The 13,871-nt window shown below is 40.0% G+C and overlaps 1 protein-coding gene across 4 annotated transcripts in view; it reads left to right on the top strand.

Annotated features, from left to right (window-relative positions):
- rptor (regulatory associated protein of MTOR, complex 1) overlaps nt 1–13,871 on the top strand; it is a 187,389-nt gene that overhangs the window by 23,934 nt on the left and 149,584 nt on the right. For all 4 annotated transcript variants that reach the window (XM_051383914.1, XM_051383912.1, XM_051383913.1 and 1 more), the window contains exon 4: nt 2,751–2,833. In XM_051383914.1, the coding sequence (XP_051239874.1) occupies nt 2,751–2,833 (83 nt within the window). The remainder of the gene's footprint in view (nt 1–2,750; nt 2,834–13,871) is intronic.

Raw genomic sequence — 13,871 nt, 5'->3', positions numbered from 1 at the left:
AGATATGATGAAGTGGGTACCTTATATATGATGTGTACTCAACTGTGCTGGAAAATTGTGACGGACACATACCCACTGTACACAATTGGGGTCAAAAAGACCACTCCTTCTCAGACCCATTCTTACTTGTTGTCTAATAGAGTGCTGCAGGAATGACGTATTTTTGTAGCATAACCTGGAAGCTAGCACTGTAAACAAAAAGCCAATGGGATTTTCGGTTATTGCAGAGAGTAACGTCCCCACCACTAAATTTCCATTTTGTAATTAAATTGTGCAATTAAAATTCAAGTTGTAAAGTTTGAGTTAGAATAGTTTGCAAGAGGCTGTAAAGGCGGATTAGTGGGTTGATAAGTCTCTGTGTGCGGCGTGCTGCTGTCCCCTGCAACCTCAGTAGTCTAATTTAGCAACCGTCTTTTTCAAGACACATTAAAAATTTAAAAATATACACTATTTACCAATGTTTTTTATGCCATAGAACAAACGTGAATATCTCTTAAGTTTGTGTTAACCACAGACAGCATTTAACCAAAAACCCATTCAAAAATCCTGTTAACTTTGAGGCGAGGTAACCGGAAGTGCTAAAATGCTAACTAATTTCCAGGTTTTAGGACTTATCAGCACTCCATAATCATCACGTTTCTTCAGTACCAAAAGTGAAACAGCAACGTTTCTTTCCATGACGCAATATCGCAAAACTGTTAACAAAGGTAGGATTAAAAAGGGGGGCTCAATGTGTATCCTACAGCTAGCTCACTAACTTTATGGCAACATAATACTCTCATAGGAATGACAAATCTATGAATATCTATGAATCAATTTTTGTTTTGCTCTAAACATACATTTTTTAGCAGTCATTGGTCGGTCCTGAAAGAATTATCTCAATAACTATTGAATGGATTGTCTGTGGGTGAAGCCTACTGAGGTTGGTGATCCTCTGTCTTTTCATCTAAGGCCACCATTAGGATGACATTTTGGGGTTTTTAGTGAAACGTCTTAAAGTATTGGATGGACTTAGCCATGAAATTTATTAGGACTAATTGTAAAAAGTGTAAGTGTCCAGCTCAAAGCACTGCTAGCCTCATAGTGCAGCTAGCGTGGCTGTATCCTCATAGTCTCGTATTGACATCACAAAGGTTTTATCACCATGGAACACGGACACACTGCTCTATCCTTTCATATGAAACCATTTGTGGTGTATTTAAAACCAGGCATAAAAACCCCTCACATGTATAGTATCTCTCCCATTAACATTGGTGACATTTCTGAGTGGTCCTGAAAATAACTATTATATAAGGCATGTCTAGTCAGGACATATAGTGACTATGCCAATAGCCTGTAAATGACGAGTGTAAAAAATTTGCCAAAAAGCATACGGTTCAAAAGTAGGATTCAAGACTACTGTCAACTTGAACTTGACAGAAAAAGTTAAGTTTTTACTTTGGAGCACTTAGGAACCCCTCTCTGTCTCTCCCATGGGAGCTCAAATCATAAGGCCTCTGTCAACTAAAGATGAAGTAGTCTGCCCCCATCAGAACCACAGAAGATGACACAAAAAACAAAAGAACCATCCCTATTGAACGGGAACCTCAAAACCATTGTTTAACTCCCCTGAGACTGCTTGACTCTTAGGAGAGAGGAAAGCACATTAAAGAGGGAACACAGTTCTTAAAGTGTTTGTAACTTTGTCAGTGGTTTCTGAGGACACTGACATTTTGCAGACCTGCCAATTGGTTTTTGAGACGGTGTTTGGGAATATTGAGGAGTAAAGGCAGAGGTGATGTCCTGAAATGCACCATGGTATTTGATTTATGACACATGCTACAACTATATGCTAATAAAAATGCGTACATCTGCTTTTCAGTGGCTGTGGCGTGTGTGAAAACTTCCTTTTATATACTGGCACCTTTTTAAATGTTCATCATAACAGGAAATTGTAAAGTGGTTGTAAGGTGATCACACAATATGTGAGTGCAGGACTTACAGTTTGCGAGGACTTCTTGATTTTAGGGGTGTAAGAAAACTTAAAAGTATACACAGTAGGCTCACTTCTGTGAGGAAAGGTAAATGTAAATTGTCTACTAGAACAATGGCCAACCGTGACAAGAAAACATTGAATTTGTCACAAAAGAAGACTGTTGTCAGTTTACTCAGTGATAGAAAACGGGTCCCTTAAGAAAAAAGGTTGGGAACCACTGGCTTAAAATACCTAGTAAGTTGAAATGAAATAAAGTAAACCAGAAGTTATAATTTGACTCATCAAATGCGTCTTTCCTTTGAAGTAGGCCTCATTGATCATAAAGGCGGTGGTTTAATTTTCAGCATAAAGCATATCAGTGTCTCCCACAAACTTGCCAATACATTCTTCTCTGTCTGCTGAGCACAATTTGATCTCTCCTCAATCTATATTCTGATATTCTTCATGCCATATTGATTTACTCTCATCAATATTTCAACCCAAGGGGCTGCTGCTATTTTTCCAAACCCTGCTTTTTCTTTGATGTCTAAATCATAAACTATAAGCTACCTTTGTAATCACGGCATTGAAGTTTCTTCTGCCCGAATGTTAAACAATGTTCGTCTTCTTGTTTGGATTACATTATTTTACTGCAATGTAAATGTATGCAGTGAATAATATAATTAAGGTCAGCTCCAGATTGAGTGTGTGCGGTGTTGCTGTGCTATGACTGTTGTGTGCTACGTGTGTGACGTGCTACGTCACAATGTGTTTACGGTCTGTGTTGTCTTGCTAGATCCTCTGTCGATGAGTCCACAGAAAGCCCTGGAGACCATCGGGGCCAACCTGCAGAAGCAATATGAAAACTGGCAACCCAGGGTGAGTAGGCTCACACGAGCCAACCTCCCTCATTTTTGTTGCATGGTCTTATGATACAGTGACCACTTACATAAATTCACACCACTGTGTGTTACATACACAGTGGAATGAAACCAATAAAACACTTAGAAATGAAATAAAATGAATCGTAGGCACTCAGAGACTTGACCTTGGTCATATCATATTATCACTGATTGATTTTGGCATCCATCAAGTCATACTCATGATTTTTCAAGACTGAGAAGTTGTTTTATGGATTTTGGCAGACCATCCAGACTGTCCTTCAGTTTTTGCCAATTCTGTTAACCTAACCGATATTGGTCACCTCTCCCAGTACCATATCAGAAAGGACTTTTAACACATTATCATCTATTGATTCTAATCATGCTTTTTGGGTGTCACTGTAAGGACATTAGTTGCTACTGTTCAAGAAAACACAGTTCTTGTGCAGATGAAACCTACGTAAAGCTGTGAGAACTTTTAGCACTATTGGCTTGTTCAATGTGTGAGTTCGTGTGAGCATAAAAAGACAGTTGAGGCCTGTGTGTAGTTTTTGTATTTTTTTAATCCGCCATCCGATTAAAATCATCAGCATAGAAACCTTTCACACTGAGTCTGATGCGTTTTATTTCTCTATTTATTGCGAAATTCCCAGTACGAGACGGAGTCATCATGCAATGAGGTTGATTTTGTGGTAACTCACTTGTAAGTGGAAAAAGAAAATGGAAGTTTTAGTTCCAAGTTGTAGAAAAACCAGGAGAGTTTCACCTGCTGATAAAGGACTTGTCTGCTCCTGCTGTCACTCTGTCTCACTACTTCTTTCTCATTTCCTTCCTTGCTTCTCTCCACTGGAGGTTCCTCTGCAGGCTGTCGCCACTCTCTACCTGCGGCTTGCATTTGGCACCGCAGCTACAAGAGACTGAGCTGAGCGGCTCTCTCTCCTGTCTGTGTGCCGTCCTCATTCTCTGTTCTTTTTGACGGTGCGAAAAAATGCAGAAAATCAAACCTGTTCCAAAAAAAGTTTCAAGTCGCTGTGTAAACATGATTGACACAACGTGAAGTTGTATTTATTTTTAAACGTGCGACAATTTCGGACAAAAATCAAAGACTTGGTTTGCAAAGGCCTTTACTGCAGCTGTCGTGGTAACTGACTGTGTTTACATTTTCTGTGTTTCATTTGAATGGGTTAGAGAGTGATGGGGTTAATTTTAGATACTTCATTGTGTCAGCTCTAATATACTTCCTGTGTGCACTGTGCCAACAAAACACCCACATGCTCTTGACAGTGATTCATATATATTTTTTTTAAATGGATGCATCATGTGGTCTTGTAAATTCAGCTGTTTGTGTGTATATGTGTGTGTGCTCATTCATATCGTTGCCAACAGCGGCAGTTATCTTCCTCTTCTAGCTGTAAGATAGCTCAGTATTTTCCAGATGCTTCTCGGTCTGTTGTCCTCCTCGAGCAGCCCTTCGGCCTCCCATTGTTGGAGCCGCTGTGCTGGAGCAGATGGCAAGGGCAGTCCCCCTCCCTCCTAAGAAAACACTCCTTGAAACACTGGGTTAAGACAGGACCCTGATGAAGCGAGACAACCGAATAAAGGATTCTAACAATATATAAGGCAAACAGCACAGAGATGTATAGACAATATGAGCTCGACAGCAGCTACAGGCCGCAAACACACATTAAAACAAAAAGAGAGCTGCATGGATACATTTCTAGGCAACACAGTGGTTGTTGACGTTTTCATCTGGAGAGTTACAACTGTGAGTCTTGTGCTCCACAGAATCCTTCTCAGCATCGGTTCAACTTCTCTGCTTGTTCATTCTCAATGTATTATATAACCAGTCCACTCAGCCCACTGCACTCCTCAAATACAAACATTTCTGAGCTGAAAAGGCACTCTGCAGTCTGTATGACCGAGATTATTAGTATTATTATTATTAGTCATAAACAGTAGAAAGGCCTCACATATGTCACTAAAGGCATTGTGAGCACTTTAGCATTCAGCATGCACCTGTTGGTCATGAAACATCGTGGGGGTATTTGATTTTTTGTTCTTACTCTATAAAGGATTTAACTTTAAATGTAGTAAGTAAGTGCAATATTTGGGATAAAATATACTAAAGTACAAAAATATGGCTTTGTCACAGAGTAAATGTAATTAGTTAGTCCACCCACCGCCACCCAGTAGCTCATTTTATTGTATGTAGGCATTTTAAAGTTAGAGTGCAAAGTATATTTATATCTTAAGTTGATATACCATGTTAGCTAGTCTTGGATATTTTGCTCCTCCATATCTTTTTCTTCACTCTCCAATATGAGTCCTCTGGGGAGTGATGGACAAAAATAAGCAAACACTTGAAATCTGATCCGAGTGGTTGGACTGAGTTGCACTTGCACATATTGGATTTAAAGTGCATTTCGAACCACCTGCAAATATGTTTTAAATCTGGTCTGAAAAGGATAGGATTGGATCATGCCTGTTTTTTTTCTGTTGAGAGTCTGGTTGGTATTACAAATGGGAAAAATCTATTTCAGCTGTCCGTCTGAACATGGCCTCTCAGGGACAGAGGAGGATGGAGGTTTCTTTTAGACCAGGTGGAAAGGCAAAGCTGAAAAACAAATGATGAAAAACAGACAATAGTAGTTAGCCACCCACAAGGCCACCAAAAAACATCTTATGATGCAGAGTTATAAGTAAAAAACTAACAATATGTGGCTGTTTGGTAAGATAGCGCGGAAGCGAAACATGAGGTAAGATGAGGTGGAGGAAGAGACGTCCCAGGAGATAGCAGCTAAAGGAATGTAGGCTCGGGCTCGGTTGACCCGGGAGGTCAGCAGCAAATGGTGGTAGGAGGAGTGCAGGAGGAGGAGTGGGAGGGTGAGAAAGCAGTTCCTTTTTTTTTTTTCAGCCTGAGGATTCACAGCTCTGCAGCACCACACCGCAGAGCAGCGTTCGCCAACACACCTTACATAAACTGTTGACAAAGCAATCAATTACACAGCAGCTATTTACCTGCTTTGTCACCGTGACGAGAAATCTTGTAATGAGTTCATTTCCAACGGTTAGAGTTGGTAAACATCACACCTAAGTGGAAACCTAAAATCCATTTTGTCACTGTTCCAGTATGTTGTCGAGTGTTGGTATGTAAGAACGGTGTCTGCAGCAGTTGAGCTGCCCAGAGAGTTTAGCTGTGCCAGCCTGCTGTCACGAATCCATTTCTCTGTTTGCTTCTGTACTCTTACATTAACCCTTAAGTCCAGGAAACACAGCGAGGAAGGCAAACACCGTCTTGGCTGCTGCCCACTCACTTTCTCTACAACACTACGTCTTACTCTTCTCTTCTCACTGACCATTTTTCATCATCATTTTTTACTCCACAAAGGGCTATTTCTGTCAATCAAGGCTCTCATGTGTCTGTCCTTACTTTACCTCTTCATGTTGGTACCAATCTTCTCAGCCTGTGGATTTGTTTTTTGCGTGCGTGCGTGCGTGCGTGCGTGCGTGTGTGTGTGTACGTATTATGTATGGACTAGATGGAAGGAAAGATTTTGATGAAGCCTTTCTGCCTCTTGTTGGCTCGTAGCTGAGCTCTCTCATAGCAGATGCAGGTTATCCAACCTGCTGGTGATCCAGCGGCCAATGTCTGATGAGATCCAACTTCAATTAGCTCTGTCAGCCAGATGCAGCTCGTCACAGCACCAGAAGCTCTATAATTGTACGCTTGTACTCTTGTGTATGTGTTTTGACCTTTTCGGAAGTTTGTTATTGGTGCAAATCACAGCATGACATGGTAATATAATCAGGCATTATACAATACAAACAAACAATACAGTCAGTATATCAATGTATCAATACATGATATTTGCAGTACTGAAGATTTTCATTATAACAAACCCTATTGTTGATTCTATTTATAATTTTAGATTTTTCAGCAAAAGCAAAGCAAAATGTTTGCTTTCTGTAATTCCCTCTCAGCACCGTCATTTTTGTTATTGGCGGAGTCCGCCATTCCTGCATGGCATTCAAATTGCTTACTCACGCACAATGGATTGAAAGGAGATGGTAGAAGACGTGATGCAGAAGACAATACACTGTAAATACAGAAGATAACATTTGATTTAAAGTTCATTATTAATGTGTTGTTACTTATAGCTGTTTTCTTACATACTTCTATTAGTCCTCACAGGCCACAGTTTGTTTGGCTGCAAACAGATTGTTTAAGTGATCTATTTCAAATTAACCTCAATTTGAACACCATTCATAACCAGCTTCCCTCTAATGTGGATTATGTTGTATTTCTGACAGAGTAACTGGTAAAGGTGTATAACCATAACTGTTGCCTTGGCAACCAAGACATAAATCTTTAAAGCAACTTCATGTGGCTTTGAAAATGTTTATATAAAAGAGCTGATGGCCACTACTGTAAACCTGTCTTGTGTGACTTATCCGTGCTTTTGCCATCTGCAGTTTCACATCAGTTCACATCAGAGCTGTAAATAGTTATCACAGTCATTTTTGATTTATCTATTTATTTTCTAATTTATTAATCATGAAATTCAAACAATCGGGTGGAAAACTGAAGTGTCCACCAAGGGTTGCCAGAGCCCAAGATAAAACTTCTTAATACTTGTTCTTCCTGAACTGTTTGAAACTGAAAAGCAGTAAATGTAAAGCTCATCACATTTGAGAAGCTATAATCAGTGAAAAACTGACTATTTCCCTTGATAAATGGCTGCAACTACAATTTGTTAATTAGTTAATTCATCGTTTTAGCACTAGTTTAGGTTCTTCTTAGTTTTTTCTTTCAATCTGTTTTCTGTTGTTTGTATTAGCATTAGCATGGTGTGCTGGCGGCCAGTGAGTGATAAAGAGCTTCACACCCGATGTCTGGCAACAGGGCTTTTTTTTAATTTCTTTTTAGATTTTCCCTTTTCCAAACATACCCAGATATTGTTTGTTTTCAATTTTACTGTTAATTGTCTCCTTCTGGTTCTTTTTACATCATGGACAGTTTAAGCTGCAGCGTGTGGATTTGTTTTCCTGCACGGTGTCATTTTGCCTCATAATGGCAGCAGAATGGATCCAGTGTCTCATTGATAAACTGGTAATGTGAATCATATTCTATAGGACTCCCATTAGGACTACTGATGGTTGTGTATGTGGTTGCATTTGCAAGATGTGGCTGCAAATGACGCAGGCAGGAACCAGAAACATGTGATGGCTATAATGGCAAGTTGGTTGTTCAGTGCCAACACAAAGAACTTGCCAAACTGCTTTTGACAACATACATCCACTCATCTGTAGGGCTGTCCCAGACTAAAGATTGTCCTATTGACAAACAGTCACTAATGCACGTTTATAATATTAATTTGATTATTTACATACATGTACAGTGCCCCCCCCGTCAAGCCGGCAAATGTTTTACGTATGAAACAGAAGTGACACTTCGCTGCGACACAAACAAATATATTTACCGTTTTAATGTCTCCAGATGTTTGATATCAGGACGTTGAGCTGAGAACTAACAAGTTGAACATTGTCCAATTAAAGCGGTCCCACCGCGGTGACGTGTTTGGTGGAGCTGTTAGTTTAATAGTCGACTTGGAAGAAAGTGAACGTTTTGACAATAAGCTACATCAACACAACAGTATGTGGAGGTAAACTGGACAGCCCCAATAACCTCTGTATAGTTCTTCTTGTTGTTTACTTGCAATGTGAGCGGCAGCCAACAGGGGTGCATTATGTCGGCAGGATCATTTAAAAGGCAACTGGGACTACATTATGCGTCTGCCCCATTTCTGATACCGTGGCGGCAGAAATTTAACAGCGGCGGGCTGCCGCTCCAAAATCAACATAGAGGAAACACTGCATGTATATCTATATTTTAACTGCTTCTTAAATGCTTACAGCAAGGGCGGTAATGATTCTGAATGTGTCAAAACATCCAGACTGAGACTGAACATTTAGTTAATTTATTTCTACACAGTGTTACAGTGTTACATCACAAAATTGGCGCTGATCAAAACACAGAATAAATAACTTCCAGCTTCACAAAAACAAATACATGCACGATTGATGATGTATAATGTTAACAGTTACTTACAAATCAACTCCCTACAAACACCCTCCTCTCCCCGTCTCGTGCCTCTCGTGTTGTTGTTTTTTCAGCAGTTTAGTCAACTGTTAGCGGGCAGTGCTACTCAATTGCACAACTGACTGAAAGGACTTTGGACTACTTTTTAAATTTAATTTATTTTAGTGTCCTTATCTCACCTACACACACTTTTTTAGTCTCTCTCATACTTTGTCAGTTCCTTCTGTTGTACAATACCTTCAGTGTACTGTATATTGCTCTTTGTTGTTGAGCTTCATCCAAAGACAGTCTTCTCTCTGCTGTCTCTGCTTTTATTGACTGTGGCTGTATTGTGTTTTATTAGAGCTCAGACTGGATTCCGAGGACTGCTTTTGTTTCAGACAGACACATCGAGAAACTAGACGTTTTTGAGATACCTTACTTAGATTTCAGTTTCTCTTTCAGTTTTATGTCTCGACATGCCTCCTCTGCTCTCTTATTCTCTTTCAAAACCTCACTTGTTCTCTTTCATTTTCTCTCTGCATGTCACCCTTTATGTTCTTTTTCTCTCTCTGTCCTCTATTATATGTTTGGGTATCTAGTTTGAAATTCTCCCCTCTTGACTTGCCAGATGTTTGGTAGTTATTGAGATGAAAAGCAGCGTGCTTGTCTTGTCAAAAGTCACGCAGTACTTGCTGAACATGTTGCAGCTGCCAAACAGGTTTACACCACATCTCTGGCCAGAATAACTGTCATATCTCCTTTGGTCTGTCTTTTTCTGTATCTTTGTGATGTCATCAATCTCTCTCTCTGTGCCTAGCTCCCCTGCCTGGCTCCAGCCTGTGAACCCCTGCTGTCCACTCCAACACATGTCTCTGCATTATGTATCAGTGAGCTGCAGCTCAAACACTTTGCTACTTATTAGCTGGGGTTTTCTCTTATCACCCTAGAAACACCAAACTGCACGGGGGGGCAGTACAAGTGAAGGATTTCTGTGTAGTCTGTAATGATGCAACACACCTTTTAAGCTTGGGTAATTTAACATTTCTGTCATGCACTGGGATACTGAGAGGCCATGACAACACTTTTCACTATGCCTCAATAATGATGACATAATGACTCAGTGAGGCAGCTGATGTGCCAAATGTGTCAGCAGTTACAGATCCAGCTCACATAAATAACATTGTCCACATATTATTTCTGTAATAGCAGCAAGATGACAAATTTTACTCCGACTTATTTGGTCTTTTTGTCTTCAACCAAATGTTGAAACCAAGAAAAGGGATGATGATGTAATTAGGGTTATGTCAGATTTGACTGGGTTTGAAACTGGGCTGGACTTTAAAAGACATGCACATTCACCAGACAGGAAGGGTCTAAAAAAAGATGTTTCATTATAGAAAATACAGGCCTCACACACATCTAAAAATCAAGATAACTCGGCATCTGACTGAAATTATTTTCGCAAAGCTAATGAATGCATCATCATAAACTGACAGCTGGATGTGGGCAAATAGCTCTTTAACCAGGGTTCCTACATAGCCTGGAACTCCTACTTTTCCCGTCATGGACACACCTGGAAATTGATTAAAATTAAAATATCCTGGAAATAATCTGTATTGTCCTGGATATTTTGGTATTTTAGCCCTTCACTCAGATCTCCTACGTAAACCTAGGTGCGTATTTTGTTTGAAACTTGTTGGTGTGATCTTTTATACACTGTATTTACTGGCATTTACTGGAAGCAAAATGGAACTGATTTGTAGTAATCTTTTTGGCATTGAGTCTGTTTTCTCCAGAACTGCAAGCAAAATTCTCATATCTACATGCATATAGCCTAAAAAGGATCACATTTCTTTTTGCTGTGGTTCATAAATACATGATGTTAATTGTGTGTGCAATAATCATGTTAACTTTCTAGAAGATGAGTTTTATAAATTACTTCTAGATTTGAATTTGTTACTTATGGGCTGTGGCCAAATTAATGTAGTCAATTTGTCAGAGACTACAACTTATATTACCATTTATAAGCAAGTTCTGTCCTGTATTGTCAAGAAAAACTTGTGAAAAAATGATTTGTTAAAAAGAGTGGGATCCCTGTTTAAGAGTAGGCATACTGAGAATGCCTAACATTAAATGAGTAAATGGGGTTAAAATACCAATAGCAACCCAGAAAGTAAAAATTATTGGTATTATGATCAATCAGGAACTGGTACTAATGTAAGGCTGCATCTCTACCTATGAGACAGTGAGCCTGAAAGTTGGACCAGTTTTCCAGACAGGGCTGACGGTGCACTTTCTTTCAAATTCTGAATATTTCAGGACGTGCTTATTTACAGGCTGACTACATCTCTGTTGGGGCTGGGTATTGTTAAGAACCTCACGATTCGATTCGGTTTTGATTCTTTAGGTCACAATTTGATTAAAAGCTTACATATCGATTCAGTAATAAGTAGAATTACACAAATAATTCATTAGAGTACCTGTTGATAATTTTTAAAAGCTTTGGGACGGCGACTTCCGTCATGTGTTCGCATGTTGGTATGGCGTATCGTGGTTCGAGTGTGTATACCATCTTCTTAAAACTCCTGTTTTCCACGACACTGTACGGTTGTAGGTCCTTACATATGAAGATGGCCAAAGACTCCGTTATCCTCTGTGGGCAGGCAGAGTTTGGTGGCAGTTTGCAAAGGAAGGCTCTGTCCAAAATCCAAAATGACTCCAAACGTCTGCTTTTAAAGTTGAAGGCGCTGGTTTAACACTGCTGCTACCTGCTTCGGTTGCCGTGTTGTTGTTGTGTGGTTGAGTGCGGCCTCCGTCCGTACAACGCAAATCACACAAAGGTGTTGCTCACTGTGCCCACACTGGCCAGGGGCTTGAATCAATTCAGAGGATTTAATGAATCGATATTGAATTGGGAAAAAATATATTGCAATGCATTGATGAATCGATATTTTTACCCACCCCTAATCTCTGTGTTATCAGCCAGCCTTGACTGCCAGAAGGGTCACTTGTTTCATTAAGGGAGAGACTATAAGGCACAGTGACTGTGTGAAACTACAAGAACAACACTTATTGAGATAATTAGATTAATTAGCAGTGATTTTAATTTCTTAGCAGTGAAGTTGCATTTTCAACATTCTGCACACAACAGAAACCAATACGCAAGCATGTTGAACTAACAAGGCAATTTCCAGTAGTGACACACCCATGTGACTAGAGGCAACCCTTGCCTAGTAGAGCCTGTGAAACTCCCCTTACCACTCAACCACAGGCTATGTGCAGTAGTGTGTAATGAGGAATGTGCGCAGTGTGGTTGCATATTGGGTATTGACGCTGATTTCTTACTCAGATCAGATATAATATTTGTTGAATGAATGTCGCCTATATCAGATTCCTGTCTGAACAGGTCATGGCCCTAAAGTTACCCACATGATGAATGTCAATCTAAAGTAACCTAAAAGTCACATGAATTCTATGGCTGTTCACACTGAGCTAACATTGCTAAGAATCAGACCTGAATCGGATTTGGATTTGGACCACATATGAAAGTGGCTTGAATCAGAATTGAAAAGATCAGATTCGATGTGATTTGGACTGTTCACATATGAGCAAAACAATCACTTTAATCACTTTCTCCTGCAGTCTGAATGTGGCTTTAGTGCCTAATAGAGGCCTATGGTGTAATGACCACTTATGATTATTGAAAAAACTGTTGTAATTGTAGCAATGATTAGATTAGTATTATTATTATAATTTGAATGGAATATATTAACTTGTGTGTTTGGTCTTTGGTGTAAAGGACTGTTATCTTTTTGTGAGCTCTAACAAGTTCACGATAAAAGAAGAATTTGCTCTGCCTGGACTTGATGAGAGAGAGATAATGATCATTGGTTGAAGTGTCTGTCAGGTGGGAGAAAATCATGTGAGCATAATAACAACAACCCAAATCATGTGAGGATAATAATGTGTGGTCTTGTGCAGCTGATGTGTGGCCAGCAGTAAGGACATGTGATTTGGTCGCATGTAGTGTGTGAATGTGTGCTGACAAAGCATGCAAACTCAGAGTGGAAGTGAGTGGCGCACACTGTTGTCAAATTAAACTAAGTTCAAACGCGGTGAAGAAATAGATGCGGATCATCTCTCTTTGAATTTTGGAAAAGAAAAAAATGACCTTGAATGAATAAGTTGATCCTTTCCTGGCTTTGGTGGATACAGAGCAATAGTACTTCCTCTCCACACTTCCAACTCATTAACCAACACCACTACATCAACTACATTATTCCCTTGGAGGACCTCTCACAGCTGTCAAATCAGTTGAATCCCATTTGGGTTTAGTTGATGTCCAGTGTGTGCGGGAAGCTGCAGAGTGAATAACGCGATGTGGAAACCGTCTTTAATGATCTCCCCTCGCCTCTCTTCATGCACTCAGTCCAATAAGAGCCACAGAGAAAACCATTAGCCCACTGGAAGACTTATGGACATCCCACCAATACAGCTATAAACACTGGGCCTATGAGGAAGGCTAAAGGTCCCTGCTGCCATATCCTTGTGGGACACTGAGACAGCGAGCTTATTGATCAGTTCTCTCACTGCTGCTGATCACCTTGTAAATATCCCACTAAACGACAGTTTGGAGACCTCAAACTATCTTGTGTTGATGGTTGGATGGAAATTAACTCCAGATCATGGTGCCGTCAAAGTAATGCAGTACAGTTATTGTTCTTAACGACTGCAGTTCCCCTACATGCTCTGCTAAGCCAGGGGTTGGGACCCAAAATGGGCTTGGCAAGTGGGCAAGTGGGTCCTCATGCAAGTGGAGTGGTAATGTGTTTCATTGATCATTGCTCCCAGGACGAGAGACTTAATCTCTCATTCTTTTTTAAGTGGCGTTTGCTGTCATGAGCTGTGTTCAATAAAAGAAGAGCTTCTCCGTCCTCTTCAGATAAATGGAAGG

This window comes from Dicentrarchus labrax, unplaced genomic scaffold, assembly GCF_905237075.1.
Source record: "Dicentrarchus labrax unplaced genomic scaffold, dlabrax2021, whole genome shotgun sequence".
In the NCBI taxonomy this organism is placed as follows: domain Eukaryota; kingdom Metazoa; phylum Chordata; class Actinopteri; family Moronidae; genus Dicentrarchus; species Dicentrarchus labrax.
Note: the sequence above shows the minus strand (reverse complement) of the source record. Positions and strands in the feature narration are given on the sequence as shown.